Here is a 24,680-nt window from a genome sequence, read left to right on the forward strand (position 1 = left end):
TATAAACTAGATCAGTAATTGAAGTACTAAAATAACTCAACAGTAAAAACTACTACTAAAAAGGATGAAATAACATGTTGAAATATAAAAAATAAAAGCTCAAATTTAAAATATGTACTATAATAGTATATAAAATATTAAAATAATACTGACATTGTGACATCTCAATTTTTCCATATATCTTAGGCACTTTATTAATTTAACCACATTTAAAATTAATGCCACATTAAAGTGATGGTTCACCAAAAAATGTATGAATTTATTTGTTCTTCTGAACATAAAGGAAGATATTTGGAAGAATGTCAGAAACCAAACAGATGTTGCCCCCATTGACTACCATAGTATTTATTTTCCCTACTATGGTATTAAATGGGGTGCGAGATCTGTTTGGTTTCTGACATTCTTCCAAATATCTTCCTTTATGTTCAGCAGAACAAAGAAATTCATACAGGTTTGGAACTACTTGAGGGTGAGTGAACGATGACAGAATTTAGATTTTTGGGTGAATGTCCCTTTAATCATTGTATAAGTTACTTTAAGGTATTTCAAAGAATACAATGGCATGTGGACTAATGTAAGGAAATAAAAAACAGGTTATAACTATAAGGGATATATATATATATATATATATATATATATATATATACAGTACACAGTACAGTCCAAAAGTTTGGAACCACTAAGATTTTTAATGTTTTTAAAAGAAGTTTCGTCTGCTCACCAAGGCTACATTTATTTAATTAAAAATACAGTAAAAAACAGTAATATTGTGAAATATTATTACAATTTAAAATAACTGTTTTCTATTTGAATATATTTCACAAAGTAATTTATTCCTGTGATGGCAAAGCTGAATTTTCAGCATCGTTACTCCAGTCTTCAGTGTCACATGATCCTTCGGAAATCATTCTAATATGCTGATCTGCTGCTCAAGAAACATTTAATGTGTACAATTGTACAAAATATTTGTGTACAATATTTTTTTTCAGGATTATTTGATGAATAGAAAGTTCAAAAGAACAGTGTTTATCTGAAATCTAATCTTTTGTAACATTATAAATGTCTTTACTGCCACTTTTGATTGATTTAATGCATCCTTGCTGAATAAAAGTATTCATTTCTTTAATTTCTTTTCAAAAAAATAAAAATTCTTACTGACCCCAAACTTTTGAACGGTAGTGTATAATGCTACAGAAGCTTTGTATTTCAGATAAATGCTGTTCTTTTGAACTTTCTATTCATGAAGGAATCCTGAAAAAAAAAGTACACAACTGTTTTCAACATTGAAAATAATCATAAATGTTTATTGAGCAGCAAATCAGCATATTAGAATGATTTCTGAAGGATCATGTGACACTGAAGACAGGAGTAATAAATTCAGCTTTGCATCACAGGAATAAATTACTTTGTCAAATATATTTAAATAGTACACAGTTATTTTAAATTGTAATAATATTTCACAATATTACTGTTTTTTACTGTATTTTTAATTAAATAAATGTAGCCTTGGTGAGCAGACGAAACTTCTTTTAAAAACATTAAAAATCTTAGTGGTTCCAAACTTTTGGACTGTACTGTATATATAGCTTTTACTAATTTATTTTTATTAATGTTGCAATTATTTAATATGTATGCCAAATATAGGCACTATTTATTATAATTTAATCTCTGTCTGTTTCTGAAAATTTGCTATTTTGGTGTGTTTTAGTTATAATTTTTTATTATTATTAAAAATTTTGGATTGAGTAAAAATGTGTAACATTACTTGAACAGACGTTTTCGTTTTGTTTTAGTGTTGTTCACAGTCATACAAGTGTCAGTTCAAAGCAAAAACCCCGAAATGTCAAACAAATATTATAATATACGTTGTCTTTTCTTTGTTTATTCAAATCTATAATCACAGTAACGAAAATCGGCCTTTTATTTTGAAACGCACAGTAGTTACGTCAGTGGTTGTTGCATATGGCTTGTTGCCGCCAGACTCGCGCGATTGTTTTGGCAGGATGGCCGCTCCTCTCAGTGACAGCAGTCAGAGACCCCTGCAGAATGCCATGAGACTTGTAAAAGTGGCCATTCAGCTGGATACCGGCAACAGACACAAGGTAGATATGTTTAAATGTTTAAATCTTTAAATCTTTAAACCTGCCTTGTTTGGTCCAGATATGGTCATATTTATTCAATAAGTGCATGCGGGAGCGACGTCATTTATCAGCGTAAACAATAATAGAAGCTAATGGTCATGAGAACCCCAATGATTTCCCCCAAAAACTGCGGGTCCAGAACATTATTCAGTAAAAGTACTGATACAATCTTAAGAAAAAAATCATATCAACAGTGATTTGCATTGTTTACTTTTTGATATTAACTAAATCTAATTACCTGTTTCCTAATCACCTGATTTTAGAGTGTTTAACGATTCATCTGAGCTAGTTGAGTTAATGTTGTGAAAACACTCAGATACATTGCAGATTTAGATAAAAACATTTGGATAATGCATCATGTTGTCCTTCTCTCTTTGGGGGGTGGATGTGGCAACTTGAGATACTCCAGATGTAATAGGTCATCTAGCAAAAATATAAACTTAATAAGACACTGTGTTACAGAACAGATCCAATAAAATCTTCCTGCCACACCCACTATGGTTATTTATTTCCCTTCATAGGAGGCATACTGTGAATACTTAAGAAGTATCAACTACATCTCTCATGCTCTGCTTGAAAATGCTGCATCTAAGCGTAAGTTATTCACACTCCAAACCTTTGTGAAATTAGTTCTCCAATTACACATACTCCAACCTTTCCATTAAAAATGATATGTGCTTTTTAGGCTTCAATGGTTCTTTCTTCCTTTTTTTTTTTTCTTTCACAATACATATTATTTCCTCTATGACAGTCATTGTCATGTGGTGTGAACCGACTTCCTACTTCAAGAGAGAACGAGATTTGATGTGTCTCAACTGTTTGTGCTTCATCATGACACCAGAGTGAATTTGATTGACAATACACAGTCCTTTTTGTGGGTTAAAATGTATCTTAAGTCATGTGGAAAAGATTGCATTAAATGATTCTTAAAGGTCTATTAAGATAAGGTTAGATCTTCTCACCTTTGTTCATGATTAGCTTTTCAGGGTCATGCAGAGTTAACCTTGTTGTTTAAATGGATAAAATTCACACCAAAATCACCCTCACATTGTTCCAAACCTTTCTTTCGTCTGTTGAACACAAAATAAGATATTTTTGAAGAATGTTGGTAATCAAACAGTTGACAGTAGCCATTGACTTACATAGTAGGAAAAAAGAAATACTATGGAAGTCAACGGCTACCGTCAACTGTCTGTTATTCTTTAAAATAACTTTTTGTGTTCAACAGAAGAAAGAAACTCATACAGGTTTGGAATAACATTAGGGTAAGTAAATGATGACAAAAAAAAAAAAAAAAAAAAAATGACAATCATTTTTGGGTAAACTATCCCTTTAAGACCAATTCACTCCACGCTGACAGACGCTTCGTCAGATCCTGTGTTACCCCTGTCGGAGCTTGTTTTCGTAATCTGGTGACTGTCTGCGTTGGCCCATGTCTGTCAGTGAAGTGTGAATTGGACTTTAGAATTCCACCTTCAAATTGTAACTTTAAAGTGTTGTTGTTGTTTTTTTGTTCTGTAAGAGCAATATGAAATATAAAGAGACATATGACTCTTATGAACTTCTTCTTGCAGAGGAGGGAGAGATGGAGTCGGTGGAATTGGAGAAGATGGTGAAACTGGTTGAGCAATGTTTGGAGAGGGTCAAATCATGTATAATAAGGAGGCAAGAATGCCCTTCACCTGCCACCTCCTCCACTCCTCTGCCCAACCCCAAACAGACCACCGTTCCAGCTATTAATGCAATAGGTGATTACAAAATGACAGGTGTGCCTTTTTTTTTTTTTTTGTTATCCTGGTTTTCGATCAGGGGGTCCATGAATTATCTTCTAATTTAACATATAGACATTTATTAAAAATATTATTTTTAAATATTTAGAATAAGTAAGATAACAATTAATTAATAATTTAATTATTATCTAGAATAATTAATAAATAAGTCTCTGCTCATTTATTTGATACAGTAAAAACAGTAATATTGTGAAATATCATTACAATCTAAAATAATTGTTTTTTTTAATTTAATATATTTTAAAATGTCATTTAATCCTGTGATGGCAAAGCTGAATTTTCAGCATCATTATTCCAGTCTTCAGTGTCACACGTTCCTTCAGAAATCTTTCTAATATGCTGATTTGTGCTCAGTTATTAATAATGGTTCTTATTTTCACTGTTGTTTGCTGCTTAATATTTTTGTAGAAGCTAATATTTTTTTTAGGATTCTTTAATTAATAAAAACTCAGCATTTATTTGAAATGGACATTTTTTGTTTACATTAGAAGTGTACACACACACACACACATAATATTCCAAACTCTTCTTTCTGTAGAAATGCCTAATGAGAAGCCATTGGTTTCTGAGACACAAAGTAAGGAACAGCCCACCAGACATCGCAGAGTCCTCTCTGAGGGAGGGGTGACAGACTCCCCCTTTCTGCCACCTGAAGTCTTCCAGAAGTTTCAAACAGTGGAGTCACAAGACAACCGAAAGTGAGTCAGTAAGCCATCAATATTTTCATAAACATTGCTTAACAGCGGAATGTGGAGGAACTTATATAATGATGTGCACAGAGTTCCAATATCCATTGATTATTGAGTGTACATCTTGTTCCCAAAGATATAGTATATGTAATTCATACAAGATAACATACAAAAACAAGATTTAAGTAACACTGAAAAATATACATTAGTATTATATAAGATTAATCAATAGTTTCATAAATTCTCACCATATCAGAGCTCTACATTTAATAATAGTGTAACAATTCACTTTAAAATTTCTCCAAAATGAGAATTATTATTTTTAATAAATTAAATTCTCCAAGAACATTGTGCTTTACAATAGGCATTCAAATAAAGTTATTTAAGAAAGCAATAATTTTTTTAATCTGGATGATGCCTCTGTAAGAGAAAGAGCCCAAGATATAAACGGCATGCTTTTCCTTAAGATCTAAATAATTATTATAAGTAAGAAATTATAAAAGAGTATCATTATTTTCATCTGCCATCCCCAACCTTTAACTTTTTTTTAATCATGGTTCACATGGTTCACATTAGTTATGTGCATTTCCACTGGCCCCTGGCCCCGACAATTGATCTTTCAAGGTTATCAGTTCTGTGATAAAGAAATCTATTCTGCATCCATATAAAGGAAGTTAATAGTACATCACGTTTTTTAGTCTCACTAAGAGCGGTCCCTAATGCACAGAATGTTCACAATAAGACGTTTTTGTATGTGTATGACAGGGAATTAACGCCTATTGAAGAAGCGTCGCGTCTGAACCAGAAACTTAAGGCTAATTATGAAGCACGACTGGCAAGACTTACCCCTGGCCAGGCCACACAAAAAACCTCATTGGTAAGTCTGGAAAAATTAAATGAGATTGTATAAAAAATAAAATAAAATAAATTATGAAAATGACTATAAAATAATTACAGTGTTCGTGTATGCTCTACACTAGCAAATGAATAAATAAATACATATATGCATACATACAGAAGTCCTAAAATAAAGTGCCTTAGTGCCTTCTTGAGTCTGTTTCTTTCAGTGTTCTGTATTTTTTCCTTTGTATATATTTTTTAAGTTTTTTGGTAAATATTTATATCCATATTTTTTATTTGTATTTTTCAGCACCATATTTTCATATCTAAACAAATTATGGAGAAAAAAGGAAATACTTAAAAAAAAAAAAATAGAGGAAAAATAAAATTGATTTTTTTTTTTATGAAACAGACACAGGAAGGCAAGGAAAAAATGTTCCACCATTGTGATGTTTTTTTTCCCACCTTGTGGTTCAACGCTTTCATATTATATATAAAATTGCATATGTTACATGGCAGTAAACGTTCAATTGACCCAATTTCAGATGTTTACGCACCATGACTTTATTGTGCGCATGCGTAAAACACATCTGACGCCACACCTCTTGTTTAAATGGCTTTGCGCGATTCACCATGTCCATGTGCTGTGATGCCTACTGTGAACGTGGGATCCAGTTAGGGCTTCAGAGCGAAAGGGTTGGCCGCTCACAGACAAAGACGATTAATATATTTAATTTTCGGTCGCTATCGCAGTACTATTGTCGTTTTAATGAACAATATCGCATTTACTTGCACGGTAAGTGCTTTCGTTTGAGTTTTGGTGGCGGGTCAAACAAACTTTGTTGTTAGGCGGAACGCAAACATTGTGTACTGTCCAGTTTTCAAGAATGATCCGGAGACGCAGAGAAACGCCAATGGATATTCGTTTATACTGGAAAAAACTCAAGACATTCTGGAAGGTTCGTTTTGGCATATTTATTTATTCATTTACGTGGCGAGCATCATTTTTATGGTTTAGGGAAATCGTATTTTTAAATGCGTATTTGGTTTGTAAGCATGCTAAAATGCAGAATCTTTGCCATATGAAAAATCCAGTGCGTATAATGACATTTTTAAATATTTTAAATTTGAAAGTTGACATGTCATGCTGTGACATGTCTATCTAAAACTATTTTAATCTGCATTTTGCTCATTTGTTTTGTATTATGCACGGAGCTTTTAAAAGTTAATTTTTGATTCACTTCATTAATTGACTTCATTAATTGACCCTACATTTTGGTGGTGAGGAGTTAGAGGAAATAAAAAGTTTAGTTCTTGTTCATGGCTATGGTGGCTGTCCATTAAAACTGAAGAGTTTTTCTGCAAGTGTTTAATTCTATCTATTAAAGCTGCAGGGATGCTGCACTGTATGCAAACTATATCCACGGTCATGTAACTTTCTTCCACTTTTCTTCTAATCTACTCTTTCTACTAATGAGTAAACGTCAATACTCAGTTGAAACTGAAATAATTACTTGTATAATGATGGTATTTATTTCTTTTTCTTAATACAGACTCTCTCACTTCAGAGGCAAATGATGGAGAATCTGATAATAGCCAAAGCCAGACAAGATGCAGTATCCTTTATGGCTTCCTGGGCCATGACATTCAGTAAAGTCACCATGAATTAAAAAAGGACAATTTTATGGATTATTGCAGTTTTTAAAGCAGAATTAGGTAACTTTTTTACCTTCATAAATAGTTTTCTAAGTCCTTACGATGGTTAATTGACTTGTAGTGGTGTGTTTGAGGCGAGCACTAACCCCCTCTGGCACGTCTACGCCAGAAAACAGCACTTGCAAGTTGAGCTGCGCCGACCCGACACAATCTCGCCTCATGTTCACGCTCACACGACACGAGTGACAAAATGCTTTACGGTAATTCAAAAACAATGTATATATTTTGACTTTATAAGACAATTTCGAAAATGACCCACCTCCATCGAGGGCGGGGGGGTCTGGTTTTAAATGTTAAATACATAGCATTTGGAACGATTCTGCTGTAAAGGAAAAGCATTTTTTTGATGCTGGTGGCTGTTCTTGGATTGGATTGTTCTTGTGATTTGTTCAAGATCTATTTCTTTCCATCAATAATTTGTCGGTGTTGTAAAGGTTATTACATAAGCTTCTAAATTTAGCAAAGGTTTTTGGATGCATATGTCAAGAATGTCTGGAAGAAATGTTTACGGTAGGAAGGTCAACACCTCTGTAACCTTTTGTGCTTTCTCTGCAAACCAGAGGTGTCTATTATTCACACTATCAAAGCTCAGTATAAGTTTTGACGTTGACATGTACTGCTTGTGATTCACATAAAAAAGTAGCTCAAGTGCTATCTAATTATATTCTTTTCAAAAATCCCCAATTTAATGTAATTTCAACAATTTACTGAAAGCTTAAAGCACTACCTCATTTATACAAGAATGTGTACATGTGAAAAACTAAAAAAAAAAAAAACTTTACGCTTTTTGGGAGATTGTGTTAATCAATGTGCTGTGAGCAAGGTTTGCTTCTACTGATTTTTCTGAATGTGGTAATTTTTCAAACTGTTGGGAGTTTTCCTGAACGCTTGCAGCTTCAAAGGAAAATGGAGGAGAGGAGACTCCGGCTGCAGGAAGAAGCCAACAGGTGAGCAGTTTTTGACCCATGGGCCAGATGGACATTCATAACTTTAAGTTACACATGGAATATTATGAGTTTTGCCAATTGCATATGTTTCTTGTGGTGCTGTGCATGACATAATACCTTAGAATGACAAAGGCATTATGTAAAGAGTCTGAGCACCTTTAAGCTGTTTAATGCTCAATGGTTTCCTAGAATTATACTCTGTTAATTTGTGTGCATGAAATTGCATTTTTGCAGGAGGTTTGCAACCTGTGGGACCATTACACCTGACGAGCAAGAGCAGCGAGATCTGTATGCAAGTGTGCTTGAATATGAGCATGATCATGTAAGTATATTTATATTGTAACATTGATTTTTGAATCTTTTATGTATATTTGTATATTTGTGTATATATATATATATATATATATATATATATATATATATATATTCTGATTCTGGGAGTCATGATCTGATTCTAAAATAAAGAAAAAAAAAAGTTTTTTTTTTTTTTTTTCTTTTTTTATATTATTATTAATTAATTAGTTTACTGACTTTAAAATCTTAAAATACTTACATTTACATATCCTTACATAAGTAATTATAAATAGGAGCAAAGAAATATATAATGAGCAATAAACAAAGAATGCTTATTGAAAAAATAAGATTATCTGAACGTTTTCTATTTAAGAACTATGAGTGATTTTGATTGTTACGAGAGGAGATCTATTAAGCTACATTCACGCATGGATCTCTTTTGAAATATAGGAAGTAATGTGGTTTGCCATGTCCATTTAATCTCTTAAAACATAACTGTGTTTAAATGAATTTTGCGTCATAAAACCATTTTGAGGTGCAAGTACATTAAACCAATTACACAGTCGCACACAGCAGCATGCACGAGCACTCTTCACAAACAAATTGCGCGTCAGCGTTTGAAATTGAATGCAACCTTCTGTTAGTTTCATATTTTAAATATACAAGTCCATTACATTCCAAACTACATAATTGATGACTTCGTAGAACATTTATAAAGAAAATGCAGACGGCGAGACCACGCACTTCATGTGTAACATCAAACAAAGTGCGTCCTGTGCAGTGAAGCCCACGAATGTAATATGCTTGAAACTTTCCAAACTTTATGAAAGATTATTTTACAGAAGCTTCGAGGGTTTTTTTTGTGTGTGTGTGTGTGTGTGTGTGTGTGTGTGTGTGTGTGTGTGTGTGTGTGTGGAATTGGAGAGAAACGCAATGCATCATTAGATTGAATTTTTTTTTTTTTCTCTCTCTCTATACACTACTGTTCAAAAGTTTGGGGTTGGTGAGAGTTTTTTTTAAAAAGGCTCTTATGCTCAGTAAGGCTGCATTTACAGTAAAAAATGGTAACATTTGTGCAAATCTAATTTAAAATAACTTTTCTAATTTAATATATTTTAAAATGTAATGTATTTCTGTAATGGCAAACCAAAATTTTCAGCAGCCATTACCCATTTCCAAACTGTGGAAAGCTAATCTGAAAGAGTTCAAATGATCTGACAAGTTAAAAAAAAAAAAAAAAAAGAAAAGAAAAAAGCCCTTCTCTTGCTAACTTCCCTCCATCTCGTTCACTCAGAAGCATTTCATTGCTTACGTTGCATGAGTGCCCACTACTGGTGGAACCTTTTTAAATGGAACGCAACAAAACCCTTAATAACTGGAATCCGCAATAAAGCTGCTTTTAGTTATTTTTCCTTAAGACTTTGTTTGAGACCATTCTATAGGCATGTATCCTTGGGCTGTTGGAGAAAATATAAATTACACAAGCGAAAATAACAATACATAAAATAAAAGGTGCTCTAAGCGATCCTGGGCGGAGTAACTTCCTGTTGACGTTCGAAGTGTTGTCAAACAAAACAGAGGCTAGCTAGACCCTCCCTCCTCCTCCTCCTCCCCTCCCCTGCGTGCTTCCTGAAACAGTCATGAACGCGCATTTAAAATCATTCTTGTCGGTTATTGGCTGGAGCATATTTATTATGAGTCGTGGTCCAGGCTGCACCAGTTTGTTTTTATTGCCATTTTCGGAGCTTGTGGCAACTACAGAGACCGCTTTTTTTACAGTGTGTTCAGGGGACAGGCAGCTAGCGGATAGTGAGGAGATGTTTGCTGTATGTGACAAAAAATGTTTTGGCCTAAAAACGCGTGACATCGCTTAGAGCACCTTTAAAAAAAAAAACAGCCAGCTTAAGGTAGCTACAAGTATTATGCAGTTAAATGTCAAAATAACTCTAATATCATACAGTAGAGTTGTGTGGGGTGGGGGTAAATTAGGCACGATCTGCTGTAACGTCACAAGCGTGTTGCATTGTGGTCTATGGATCTGCCTGAAATGTACATATTGAGTAGACTTGCTCCCCCTGTCAAAATCAAGGGTCTGTCCAAATAAACTTCCCTTGCCCACTTGACAAAGTTAAAAGCACTTCAAAATGGCAGCGGGGATTCCCCTGAGGGGAAGTGCTTTGGGAAGTTTGTGAATGTGTCTATAAGTGGAGTTAAACACAGCCTAGCTCCACCGATTAGGTCCAGAGAGAGGGAACTGGAACTTTTTCCCCCAGGATTCTTTGAATAGAAAGTTAATCAAAGAACGGCATCCTTGCTGACCCCAAACTTTTGAAATTTCTTTTTAATTGAGTGTGTATAAATAATGGTTTCATTGGTTTAATCATAGGAATGGCCAAAAATGTGGAAAGCTAATCTGAAAAAGAGTCCAAATGATCCGATACTGGTTTCAGGTCTTATCTCCTGTCTTCTCAGGTAGGTTTGTGGTGTCAGATCATCTGTAAAAATAAATGAGTGTTTCTTCTGTAGCTTATGTCACCTGTTTTGTCTTGATCTTAGCTATCCAGATCACCCAGTCATGAAGTTGCTGAAGAGGCTTCAGTATCGTGTTTATAACAGACTGTATCCTATAGTGAGCCAGTGTGTTCCTCTGAGCACAGCGCCTGGACGCTCGCTACCCTTAAAGCCCTCCCGCAGCGCCCAGAGCCTGCTCCTGTTCGACAGTCATATCTCTCCACAGCAGCAGCAGAACCCACTCTCATCTGCTCTGACTCACAGCTTATCTGATGCCTCCATCGCTCTTTCCCCATCCTACGACATCAACACCAGCGACACCAAGTCCGAGACCGACCTAGACGAGTCTTCAACTCTGGCCTCCACAGATAGAGAGAACTCTTTTGAGGACCTGGAGAAGTTTCTTACTCAGCTGGACTGGGTTCCTTCTCACAGTGGTGACGATACAGACTCTGATGTGGCTTTTGACACAACACACATAGGCCTACAGTCTCATATTCTTGATCTTGAGGAGCGTGCTCTGAAGGAACATTTGAAGGCCATTATCAAAGATATCCACAATGCTATTGGTAAATACATGTTTGTTCTTGAATGATTGATGCCTTAGTTGTGACTCTAGATATGCGAGTTCAGCATTTGTAGAAATCCCCTGTTAGAGCCAGAGAAATCTGTAGAGATATCATGTGTTTATACTTCGTCAGGGTGTAAACTATGCCAGAGTGTCATAATCCACCATAGACGTGTTTGTCAAAGGTCTTTTTATGAAATGTACTAGTTGGCTGATTCTCTATGGTAAATGGATTTGTCTTTGTGTGAAACAGATCGCCTGCTGTCTCTGTGTCTTCTGTCTTTTGAATGTCTCAACACTGCCAGCTCTAAGGACCAATGTGTGGCAAGCATAGAGGAAGTCTTCTTCACCCCTATTTGGCGCCCTCTGTTGGCACTCTTTAGGTGGGTCACAAATTAAGTTTTTTTTTTTTTTTAAGTTATGCCCTTCTCTAGCTAACTTCCTTCCATCTCATTCACTTGGATGCACACCATTATTTACATTGCATGAGTGCCCACTACTGGTGGAACCTTTGAAATGTTGAAGTGATTTATTATTTATTTTTTCCTTTATGGATTTGTTTTACACCTTCTATAGGCCTGTATATATGCTTGTGGTGTTGGAGAAAATATAAAAAAATTCACAAGCAAAAATAACAATACAATAAATTATAACTGAAAAAAAACAAACAGGCAGCTTAAGGTAGCTACAAGTATAATGTGGTTAAATGTCAAATTAACTTATACAATATCATACAGTAGAGTTGTGTGGGGTGGGGGTAAATTAAGCATGATCTGCTGTGACGTCACAAGCATGTTGCATTGTGGTCTATGGATTTGCCTGAAGTGTACATATTGAGTAGACTTGCTCCCTCTGTCAAAGTCGGGGGTCTGTCCCAATAAACTTCCCTCACCCTCTTGACAAAGTTAAATGCACTTCAAAATGGCAGCGGGGAATCCCTCGAGGGGAAGTTTTTGAGTGTGTCTAAAAGTGGAGTTAAACACAGCCTAGCTCCACCGATTAAGGCCAGAGAGAGGGAATTGGATGTCAAGCTCCGTCCACTGGCTCTACAGTGAGCAGCCTCTCCTTTGGGTGGCAGAGTCATATTGAGTCATTCCATGATTTATCTAGACATCGTGCAGTAGATGGCACCATTAAGCTAAAAATCAATCATCTTTACTTGACAATTTTTATCATATACATTGTTCTTTAGTTACAGCATGGCTGAAAATAACCATTTTCCATTACAACTGCTCCAAACAAAACATTTAGTCATCAAAATAATTTTCATAGCTGCTTTATGTTTTAGTTAATTGCATATAAATATCTTATGTTTCTTTTGACTCTTTAGGAGGGTGAATCGAGAACGGGAGCTGGCTGTTGAGAGCAGCATGCGTCTTCATCGTAATATTTCACCTGGTGATGTTGGTGTAGCATCCAAGTTGTTCCCTAAAGACCCAGCTGTGCTGCACGGTTCCTACCCATACGAGTCAGCGGTACAGGAGTTAAAGCTTCTGTGTAGAGACTATTGTCCTCAAAAGAAACTTGATTGTATTGGTAAGATCTCTGAGATGCTTAAAATGAAACCACAAACCCTTTCTATTGTATTGTCATTTCAGTGCCTAAACAGAATTGCAAAATATATATATAAAATTATTTTTATATAAAAAAAAATATATATTTTTTTACACTCTCCCCATCTCGCCTGACAGATAGTCGCACCCTTTTTAGGGGAAATTTGGCTACAAATTGCTGGCTTCTAGTTTTCTCTCTGTTAAGCTGGGATAGGAGAAAGTATTGTAACGTTCATAAGATGAATAGTGAAAATAATGCAATTTCTACATCTTATATTTTTCTCATTTGACTATTCATCTCATATGACTTGGTATGTCATAATTTTGACCATCTTATAATTGATTTGTCATCATTTTGACTAAAATGAAGTAAAGATTTACATAGACATTCATTAAATGAATAGTCAGTGTCGAAATTTTTACATCTCAATCTTGACTTATTCATAAATGACTTACTATGTCATAATAATGACTTTTAATGTCATAATTGAAATGAAAATAAAAATTGTCAAAATTGAGTGATAGTTGACACAAAAGGTCAAAATTGAGATGTCAGTTTGACTCATTGTTTTTTAAAGTCATAAATCATAACAAATTTGTCATACACTCATAATTATGATTTCGTAATTTTGACTTTTGACTGTCTAATTATGATTTACCAAAAGATAAATTTTAGATAGATAGATAGATAGTACAGTCCAAAAGTTTGGAACCACTAAGATTTTTAATGTTTTTAAAAGAAGTTTCGTCTGCTCACCAAGGCTACATTTATTTAATTAAAAATACAGTAAAAAACAGTAATATTGTGAAATATTATTACAATTTAAAATAACTGTGTACTATTTAAATATATTTGACAAAGTAATTTATTCCTGTGATGCAAAGCTGAATTTTCAGCATCGTTACTCCAGTCTTCAGTGTCACATGATCCTTCAGAAATCATTCTAATATGCTGATTTGCTGCTCAAGAAACATTTATGATTATTTTCAATGTTGAAAACAGTTGCGTACTTTTTTTTTTCAGGATTCCTTGATGAATAGAAAGTTCAAAAGAACAGCATTAATCTGAAATACAAAGCTTCTGTAGCATTATACACTACCGTTCAAAAGTTTGGGGTCAGTAAGAATTTTTTTTTATTTTTTTGAAAAGAAATTAAAGAAATGAATACTTTTATTCAGCAAGGATGCATTAAATCAATCAAAAGTGGCAGTAAAGACATTTATAATGTTACAAAAGATTAGATTTCAGATAAACACTGTTCTTTTGAACTTTCTATTCATCAAATAATCCTGAAAAAAAATGTAGCCTTGGTGAACAGACGAAACTAACTTCTTTTAAAAACATTAAAAATCTTAGTGGTTCCAAACTTTTGGACTGTACTGTGTGTATGTGTGTGTGTGTGTGTATATATATATATATATATATATATATATTAATGTGCCAGAAATGGGCTTCCATACTTTTGTTCATAAACTGTACATCATGTTTTGCACATCTTTTGGAAATGTATTAATAAATGTATATTTATACACCTAAATGGTGCGTATTAGTATCTTAAGGGTGCAAATTAATGCTAATATGTACCCTTAAGGTATTAATATGCACTGATTAGGTAGTGTACCAGTTTTTTTTCTGACAGCAGTTGTTTTTCATTGCAGTGAGAACTCTACGAATTATCTGTGGCTGTGCTGAAGACTACCGCCTCCTGCAAGAAAACGACCATCCACCCAAATCAGCAGCAATGTGAGTATACACAAGGTTATAAAGTATTTTCTTGCTGTGGCACTTTGTCCCTTTTGCTGTCCTTTTCAAAAAAAAAAAAAAGTTCAATAAACAAGAAGGAACTTTGTTGGAGTGCAGAGTTCTTTAAGAACAATCTCCTGCTTGTCATCTGGCCTTGTGTCATACTTCATCAGACCCCACAGAGGCCAAAGCTCAGCAGGGGTCCCATCTTGACCCTCTGGCCCCTGCGGGGCGCTCGAAGCTGACTTCCTCTCTAACTGGGTCGCCCTGTCTGGAGCAGACTTTGGCCTTGATGCACTTTGAGAGACAGTCTGAATGTAGAACTGCTTAGCTCAAGTAAAATTGATCCAGTTATTCTAACCAAAAGGAAGCTTTATCTTATTTATTACAGATAGATACTTGTGGCTCTGTGTATGTGCCTGCTAACGTGATGCTAGTATGTTAGATGTTCACACAGCTCCTGGCAAATGAATTGGAACCGCCGAGATTGCAGTTTAGCTGCTTTTTCTTATTAGAAAAATCTTGAAATCTGGTTTCACAGCATGAATGGGTGTGTTCAATAACATCCTGATGACACATTTTCTTGAAGGTGTGGATTTATTCAGGTTTATCAGTGAATCTACATGGCTCAGTTTCTCTGTGGAAAATCTCCCACAGACCTCAGCATCTGCTTCACTCTCTTGGAAAACATCTTAAATTTCTTCCTGTCTCAGCTGCAATCTCGGCAGTTAAATTGCAAGCTCACGCCCGCATCCTGCACAGGAGAAAACTGTGCTGGGATATTATGTGGGCCGTTATGATGTCTGTAACCTCTTGGCCATGCCACACCCATCAAAACAAGGTGTCTGTTCATCTTTCTTGATTTCTACAAGGAAATGTGGGTAAAATGAACACTTGCGTCATATCTACATGTGTCTCTTTGCATCACAGCTTTCAGAGCAGAGGCCCGCTGGTGACGCACACGCTCAGCGGTTTGGCACCCCATGACAATGGCTGATGTAGATGTTTGCTTTTAGAGCACTGTCTGCAACTCTTATACAATGACATCGTGGTTTTTTTTTTTTTTTTTTCCTCTTAAGGATGAACATTTTCCTCCATACTGTATGTAATTTGTTGAAAATGTAGCAACTGGTGCAGATTGTTATACTATATATACTGTGCAGTAAATCTGTGGCTGCGTAACTTAAAAATCATGCACAAAGCAGAACTTGTTGCAGGCAGATATTTCCTGTGCAGACAGTGTCTGGTCATTAGCGCCTGGTTTAGACAAGATGTAGGCTTTGAATCTCATAAATGTATATAATAATAATAATAATAATGATAATAATAATGATGATTAAAAAAAATTAATAATAGTAATTTATATTAAATATTTATAGTTGAATTTTATATATATATATATATATATATATATATATATATATATATATAATGTGTGTGTTTTATGAAACTATTATTATTATTTCCTGTTGTTTTAATAGATGTATTAAATATTTTATTATTTATATTGTTTTGTATAATTTGTATATATATATATATATATATATATATACAATTATACATATTATACAATTATATATATATATATATATATATATATATATATATATATATATATATATATATATATATAATGTGTGTGTTTTATGAAACTATTATTATTATTTCCTGTTGTTTTAATAGATGTATTTAAATATTTTATTATTTTATATTGTTTTGTATAATTGTGTTATGTTGGCTTTTTTCTTTTTATTTTTTTTAAATATTACACGTTTAATTGACTGTTTAATTTAATGATTTTTATTATTATTATTTTTTTTTTTATTTATTTTTTTTTTTTTAATTAACTATTGTTATATAATTGTAATTTTGATAAGATTTGTCATACTGCCCACCCCTAATATACGTATGTTTGTTGTTGTCAGAACAATGGACCGTTGCTTTCTGAACCCAACAGCTTTGGTTATTTCGCATTATTCTTGTGTTTTCCATTCCGTGCTTGAACATCGGTTTAAAAATGATTATGCTATAAAGGCATCAGCGATCCGAATGGAAGTGTTTCATTGTGAGACTTGCCCTGATTTTGCCCTGGCAGCACAGCCAAGGCGCATTCTGCCTTTGTTTTGCTTTTAAGTTTGTGTTTGGTTGTGAGGGAGAATGAATATCTTCATGCATGCGTGAACATGAACAATTTAGGCATTCTCACCCTTTTTTCGGTTGTTTTGTTCCATTGTCTCTCCTCTTTCTCGCTCACTTTTTTTTTTTTTTTTTTCTTCTCCTCCTTTCTGGATTACATCCACTCACAATTGAATATATAATGCAGTCTCTTTCTGCACATCAGTCATTTCCTCTGTGTATCCTTTGTCTTTTAAGGACAGGAGGGGGCATATTAGTATTCATTACATCTTTCATGCAGTTTATGCTTTGGCTAACTGTTTAATTTCAATAACCCCTATATTGTTTTTTGATTAATTCTGAAGTTCACATCACTAAACTCTTCAACTGTTCGACATGCTTAGATTGTGTCATAATTTAACAAACAGGCTTGAACAAGCTAACGGCCGCGTCATCCCAGCACACCTTCATGGTGCGTGAGCGTTATTTTGATTGCAGAAGCAGTGTTAAAACAGAGATGAGGATGGTATGTAGAGCTATTCTCACCTGTATGAAACGTATCAGGTGTCCTGCAGTCCGGCAGGAAAGGGGACACCCAGCTACCTTCTCACGCAAGCGTCCCTTCATCACATGAATTATGGGGTTTATGTGTTCTGTTAATGTGTTCTTTCTAAGAATATTTTATCTTACAAATAAACATCATTGGATTTGTTTGTTTACTTCTCTATATCTTATTTCTTAATTTTGTCTTTCTCAGAGGTGCCGATGACCTGTTGCCCATCCTGGCGTTCGTGACATTACGCAGTGAAATGCCCGAGCTGGTGTCTGAATGTGCTGCGTTGGAAGAGTTCATCCATGAGGGGTGCGTCTTCAATATTAAATGCTGTGTAATTTAACTGTTCTTGACAAAGTAACAGTATTCATGAACTGAAAATGAACATGGATTGCTGTACCATGGGAAATTGTGTAGAATGGAGAGGAAAAGGTCACACACTCTGCCATAATCTGCGCATGTATTTCCCACCAGGCCATGTCTAATGACCCTCTTCAGGCTGATATGATCAAACAATGGTCAACTGACATATATAAAATATAAAGTCAAGTTTTTTTTATTTTTTTTTATTTTATATAATCCTTAGAATGACGTGACCAGTGGCATATGAGATCAGTGGCAAGTAACCACAGAAATCAAAAGGAAATTATACTATACACTACTGTTCAAAAGTTGTTGTTGTAATGTACGACAAACTGAGTAAAAACTAGCCACTGAGAAATGTCCTGCTCAAGTCGTCCTTGTGCTGGAGGTTCAGGTTGTGACACGTGCTGTAAGCGGTCGACCAATCACAACAGATTGGGCCATCTGACCAATCAGTGCAGAGTAGCTTTTGAACGAGTCATTTTCAGACTCTTTGAGAAATGAGGTGATGAGAAGATTAGGTTTACATGCATCAAAGGTAAAAAAAACACTTTATTGTAGAATTAGTAAGCTTTAAAATGGCATAATAGGGGCACTTTAAATCTACATTTACAGCCTGACTAAATATGCAGTAGAAAATGGCGCATCTCAGAGAGTCTCCAAAACAGATTGACAGTCGGTCACATTTTTGGCATCATTTGTTAATGGTGGGTTAGATGATGCTGTTTGGAAATTTGGCTTATCACATCCTTTTAAGTGCCAGTCTCACTGTCATTTAGGCATGTATCAAGTATTGTCTGAACACGACCTCACTTGCTACCAATAATCGAAATGTCATCTATTGCACAGTCTCAGATTCTGTGCATAAATATATCAGCTAGAAAAATACCCTCCAGTCTAAAAATGTTGGAATAAACCCAGAAAACTTTACAGTTCTTTTTGGTAATGTGAGTCCAACTTTGAAAACGCTTTATATAACTTACTAATGATTGTATAACATTTATGTATTTGAGCAATGGATATCACAACAGTGAGATCTCAGTTTGTGTAGGTGACCATTTGACCTGTTTCCTGAGGGGCGTTGTGGGGATTCATAGCACCCCTCCTGTGCTGCACTCTCGCGTGTCTACTCAGACCACAGCCCTGAGCTCTGTTTATCAGTATAAAACTGGACATTTTTACAGGCTGGTTAGATTGGCACTTAAAAAGGAATGTTGGGTATATTCTGGTTTGGGTTTTTCTCTCCCTATAAAAATACAAATAAAATATCTTTAGATGTTTATGCTGCTTAGTGGCTTGGAATCGAGGGTGGAACTCTGCAGTGTGTGAGGAAAGATTTGATAGGAAGTGTTCTCTGTTCTCAGGCACAGTTGACGGGTTTTATTTAATTAAAACTATACACGTGTCCTAGAAAACAAAAGGAACGTTTTGAAGAAAAACTGTAGAATGAAATACTTGATTTCTTATCTACAACAGTTAAAGTATTATATATATTTGTTTTGTATTTCATAATCAAAAATAACTTTTTATATTGAATTGGTCAAAAACAGTGAGAATATTCATTATGATCTCAAGAGTTTAATTGTTCATTTTATGGTTACTGAAAGAACAGAATGATCTGTCTCTCATACTCTGGCTTTCTCATTGTATTCATCACTTTCTATCATCTTTTTACACTCTCCAACATGTTAAATGCTGAGTTTTGGCTTCAGCTTGATCTCGTGTCTTAGTCCCATTAGCAGACGGGTTCACTTGAAGTTGACCCTCAGTGGAAGAGATCTTGTTTTCCCTTGTGAGGAGAAGCGCTAATGAAGTGTTTATTTATGTCTACAGGTATCTGATTGGGGAGGAGGGGTACTGCCTGACGTCAATGCAGAGCGCGCTGACCTATGTTGAGTCATTGCTCTTGGGTGGGGCTCCACCCCCTGTGGCCAAACCCACCTGACGTAGGTAAGCCAATTATATAATTTCAGGAATACTTTTATTTGCAGCAAGAACACATTAAGTTGATCAAAAGTAACAGCAAAGGCATTACATTGTTACCAAAAAAAAAACTCATTTTTAAAGGATCTTGTAACAGACTGAAATAATGACTGCTAAAAATTCAGCTTTGCCGTCACCAAATTAAATTGCATTTGAAAATGTATTAAAACAGAAAAAAAAGTTATTTTAAAAATACACTATAACTTTTGACACTCTAGCAGTTAAACAAACTGCTGATGATTGTTTTTTGGTTGTTCTTAGTTTCTGGTGACTGCGGATGAATATGATCCATCACATTAGATAGTGGCTTAGAATAGGGCTGCACGATATATTGCATGAGATTGTCACGCGCATTTCGTCAGTAAAGCCGGTTCCCTGATTACCGCTAAATCGCCATCACCTGCTTTCAAATGGAGCGCCATTTAATAGACAGAGCCGTAGATCACTGAAAAGCCACGCAATATCGCGTTCATTATCGAAGGCAGTTCATCTGCGATATGAACGCGATATTGCGTGGCTTTTCAGTGATCTACGGTTTATAATAGGCTAACATTAGTGAAACAGGGTTAGACAAAAACGTTTTGGAAGGATTGATGTATTGACTTGCATTTTGTTAATTTTGAATAAAACAAGTTGCAAAAGTTCTAATTAGATTGTGGTTTTTCACAGTATTGTTTTTACTATATTTTTGATCAAATAAGTGCAGCCTTGGTGAGCATAAGAGACTTCAAAAAACATTTTTTTAAAATTACCATATAGGGTTAGGGTTAGTTTTATGCCTTTCAAATACAGGTGCTGGTCATATAATTAGAATATCGTGAAAAAGTTCATTTTTTTTTATTATTGTAAATTATTTAAAAAAATAAAACTTTCATTTATTCTAGATTCCCTACATGTAAAGTAAAACATTTAAAAGTTTTTTTTTTTTTTTTTTTTTTTTTTTAATTTATTGATTGCAGCATACAGCTAATGAAAGTCCAAAATCCAGTATCTCAAATTATTAGAATATTTATATTTGAGTTTCATTAAATGACCATCCCTTCAGTATAAATTCCGTGTATCTCTTGTTCTTTGAAACCACACTAATGGGGAAGACTGCTGACTGGGCAATGGTCCAGGAGACAATCATTGACACCCTCCACAAAGAGAGTAAGTCACAGATGGTCATTACTGAATGGGGTGGCTGTTTACAGAGTGAAATATCAAAGCATATTGAATGCAAAGTTGACTAGAAGGAAGAAATTGGGTAGGCAAAGGTGCACAAGCAACAGGGATGACCACAAGCTTGAGAATACTGTCAAGTAAAGCCGATTCAAACGCTTGGGAGAGCTTCACAATGAGTCAAATGAAGCCGGAGTCAGCGCATCAAGAGTCACCACACTCAGACATCTTCAGGAAAAGGACTACCAAGCCACTTCTGAAACAGAAACAACGTCAGAAGCATCTTACCTGGGCTAAGGAGAAAAAGAACTGGACAGTGAACAGTGGTCGAAAGTCCTCTTTTCAGATAAAAGTAAATTTTGCATTTCATGTTGAAATCATGGTCCCAGAGTCTGAAGGAAGACTGGAGAGGCACAGAATCCAAGCTGCTTGAAGTCTAGTGTGAAGTTTTTGAAGTCAGTAATGATTTGGGGGGGGGGGGGGGGGGGGGGGGCGTGACGTCTGCTGGTGTTGGTCCATTGTGTTTTATCAAGTGCAAAGTCAATGCAGCCATCTTCCAGGAGATTTTGGAGCACTTTATGCTTCCATCTGCTGACAAGCTTTATGGAGATGCTGATTTCCTATTCCTGCCCACAGTGCAAAAACCACTTCCAAGTGGTTTGCTGACCATGATATTACTGTGCTTTATTGGCCAGCCAACATGCCTGACCTGAATCTATGGGATATTTTCAAGAGAAAGATGAGAAACAGTCGATCCAACAATATGCAGATGATCTGAAGGCTCAATAGTGCCTCAGCAGTGCCACAGGCTGATCACTTCCATGCCACACTTCACTGATGCTGTAATTTGTGCTAGGAGCAAGTCATTTGCTGTAATATGTGCTGCCGACCAAGTATTGAGTGTACAAATGAACATACTTTAAAGAACTTGAACTTTTCTGTTTTGAAAATCAATTTTTTTGATTGATCTTAGGAAATATTCTAATATTTTGAGATACTGGATTTTGGACTTTCATGAGCTGTACGCTCATCAAAATAAAATAAAAAATAAAAACTTTTGAAATGTTTTACTTTACATGTAGGGAATCTAGAATATATAAAAGTTTCATTTTTAAAAATAATTTACAATAAAAAAAAAAAATGAACTTTTTGATGATATTCTAATTATATGACCAGCACCTGTATTGTCTTTCAGTTGAGTAAGAACTTTAAGTCATATGGTGGGTGGGGGAAAGATAATCTCTACCCGACAGTGTTGTTCCACCTCATCAGAACTCCCTGTGACACAATTATCCCATGTTATCTAAGCGTTTAACTTTGCAGAGCGCAATGTCTGTACAGCTGTCACTTGCACTGTGGCGTCCCACATTTAAACCCGCTCCTCTATCGTAATCATCCACCACTGAACAGCTTAAATGAAACGATTGGAAGGGGAGTGATGGACGGTACCCCTGGATCACAGTCAGATGTGCTACTCTATTACCTTGATGGATGGATTACATTGACCTCGCTGAACTTTCAACTTGACTTCAAGTGAAATGTTGCTTTTTGTTTTTGGCCAAAGGGTGAAGTTTCTATTTAAGGTTGCGTTACTGAAATAATAACAGTTGCTTAAGTTCTAATTAGATTACCCAATGGGACTGTTAAACATGCCAAAATGTCAAACAAACTTTCAACAACTGCCAGAGTGATGGAGAACACTTTCATTCACTTTTACTTCTGTAACAGACTCTGCTCTTAAAGCAGCTGGCTGGCTCACATTGTTCTTGTACATCCAGTTTAATTAGAACCTTTTGTGTTTTGATTCTAGGTGCCGTAGCCAGTGGAAAGATCTCATCGTGTTTTGACGGTCTTCAGGAGTTGCTGTATCTCCTTAGCTCAGCTTGTTTAGTCCTAAATCATGCCAGACTTCAGTTCTGTTCGAATCTTCTCCCCCTACCCCTTTGAAGGGACCGGAGAAGGTCATATGCTGTGTTTGGGCGCTACAGGGCAGGTTCATCTGAATGTGGTTAGAAGTGAGATCAATATTGTAGCCAAAACAAAAAACAAAAGCTTAAGACTAAATGGGATTAAATGAGTCAGATGCTGGACTTGTGAAAAGGTTAGGGGTTTTTATGTTTATATATTCTAATCCCATTGACTTTTTTTTTTTTTTTTTTATCTTTTTTTTTTGTTGTTTTGTTAAAATGGTATTCCCCATAAAACATTTTATGAAATATAAAGGAAAGACTAAAGCACTACTAGCATTTATCATCCTATAACACCCTATTTATTAAACAATGTGAAGTGTGACACTAATACAGAGTTTTTGTAGTATTTGAGCTCAGAATTTTAGCCTGAGTAGGGGAAAATGGAGCAAAATTGTCAAGTTTTACATTTCTCTTGCAAATAAATATACCACTAAGCAGACACACATATTGTTAAGCTGTACAGGTTTTATGTATTTTTTTTTTTTTTTTTTTTTTTTTTAAGAAATCTTAATTTGTTATTTAAATGCTTTTCACTCTAATAGTCAAAAGAAGTGAAATCATTGTGAAAAAAAGCAAGAAATACTAATGCTGCTGGACCAACTGTCTTCAGTCTGATGTTACTGATGTTGAGGAGATTTAATATGAAATAGACATAATAAAATATATGTGTGTGTGCGCAAAGGCATAAATGAATATATTTATATGTTTTGTTTGTTGCTGAAGATCTGCATTGTGAATTATGATGAATGTGAATATAGCCTGAATCTCTTTGCCTGAGAGACAGCAACCATGTATTTTTTTTTTTTTTTTACAAAGCCTTCCCAGAGTTCATGTCCTATTTTTGGGAAATGAATAATGCACATGGGCATGGTTTGAAAGTGCATGGCATAAGAATTTTCTAACAATAAAGACACATGTAAACCTTTTTAGTGTTCCTGTGGGTGTTTTTCCTTTATTTTTCCAACTCTTCTATGCGTTTGACCACCTTTTAATCGATTAGTTAAAATCTGAAGGGGAAGGAAATCGCTGGGAGAGGCGATTGCGCAGAGGGAGGCCAAGCCGCCTGATGGGCAGATGGCTGGATTGTTCCGAAAGTTTCCGGGCCGAAGGAGAAAACATGCCACTCTGCATCAGGAGGCTTAACCTCTGTCCTAGAATACCCTCTATGTGGATGACGATTACTCTAATGGCTTCACTGTGTGACTCTTTGTCTATGGGTGGCTTTTTAAATCCATTCCAGTTCACTTGTCTTGTCCCTCTACATAAATGCCCCAATTCCTGTCTGAGTTTTAGAGATGGCACCCAAAATAGTCTGTGACAAGCCTTGGGGTTAAACACCAAAACACAGCAAGAGTGGTTTGGGAAAGTTTGCAGACAGTGATCCTCTTTAATTTGATCTATAGAATGGATGATGTGATTAGATGGATGCTTCCTGTCGTTTACCAATAATGGCTGTGTTTATGATTGAGTTGTGTAAAGTTATATAAAAAAAGCCAGTAGGTTGCTCATCATAACCTTTTCACGTTTAGTGGTTTCTAATTGTCACTATTGGTCTGAAATTTCATATTCCTGATATTTCCTCCTTTCAACTGTTCTTAGCATTTAAAGAGAGTTCGCCTCAAAAATGAAAATTGTCATTTACTCAACCTCATGTCATTTAAAATAGGCTTGTTCAAAAGCATAAGGAGTCGCATGCTCTCTAATCGCTCTCGCGGTACTTTAATGTCATACGCTGATCAGTT

At 35.3% G+C, this 24,680-nt stretch overlaps 1 protein-coding gene across 4 annotated transcripts; it reads left to right on the forward strand.

Moving 5' to 3' along the window:
* The first annotated feature begins 1,945 nt into the window (after positions 1-1,945).
* Positions 1,946-23,863, forward strand: vps9d1 (VPS9 domain containing 1). 4 transcript variants are annotated; one of them, XM_048168597.1, is made up of 16 exons: positions 1,946-2,102; positions 2,663-2,735; positions 3,716-3,907; positions 4,470-4,629; positions 5,386-5,497; positions 7,014-7,076; positions 8,071-8,123; positions 8,358-8,445; positions 10,804-10,889; positions 10,974-11,497; positions 11,750-11,879; positions 12,827-13,032; positions 14,709-14,793; positions 17,666-17,770; positions 19,658-19,774; positions 22,779-23,863. In XM_048168597.1, the coding sequence occupies exons 1-15, from the start codon at positions 2,004-2,006 to the stop codon at positions 19,767-19,769; spliced, it is 2,088 nt and encodes a 695-aa protein (XP_048024554.1). In that variant the 5' UTR covers positions 1,946-2,003; the 3' UTR covers positions 19,770-19,774; positions 22,779-23,863. The 4 variants fall into 4 exon arrangements, with proteins under 4 accessions (XP_048024554.1, XP_048024555.1, XP_048024556.1 ...); XM_048168598.1 differs by having other exon boundaries at positions 19,658-19,770; XM_048168599.1 differs by having other exon boundaries at positions 3,716-3,889.
* Positions 23,864-24,680: the final 817 nt, after the last annotated feature.

Source organism: Megalobrama amblycephala, linkage group LG19 (assembly GCF_018812025.1).
Source record: "Megalobrama amblycephala isolate DHTTF-2021 linkage group LG19, ASM1881202v1, whole genome shotgun sequence".
NCBI classification, from domain to species: Eukaryota; Metazoa; Chordata; class Actinopteri; order Cypriniformes; family Xenocyprididae; genus Megalobrama; species Megalobrama amblycephala.

What these genes read in the sequence shown, in the direction of transcription:
- vps9d1 (XM_048168597.1), top strand. Translation starts at nt 2,004, where the DNA reads ATGGCCGCTCCTCTCAGTGACAGCAGTCAGAGACCCCTGCAGAATGCC. An exon ending in TTGAATATGAGCATGATCAT is followed by an intron (nt 8,446 to 10,803) that starts GTAAGTATATTT and finishes GTTTAATCATAG; the next exon opens with GAATGGCCAAAAATGTGGAA. An exon ending in AGATATCCACAATGCTATTG is followed by an intron (nt 11,498 to 11,749) that starts GTAAATACATGT and finishes TGTGTGAAACAG; the next exon opens with ATCGCCTGCTGTCTCTGTGT.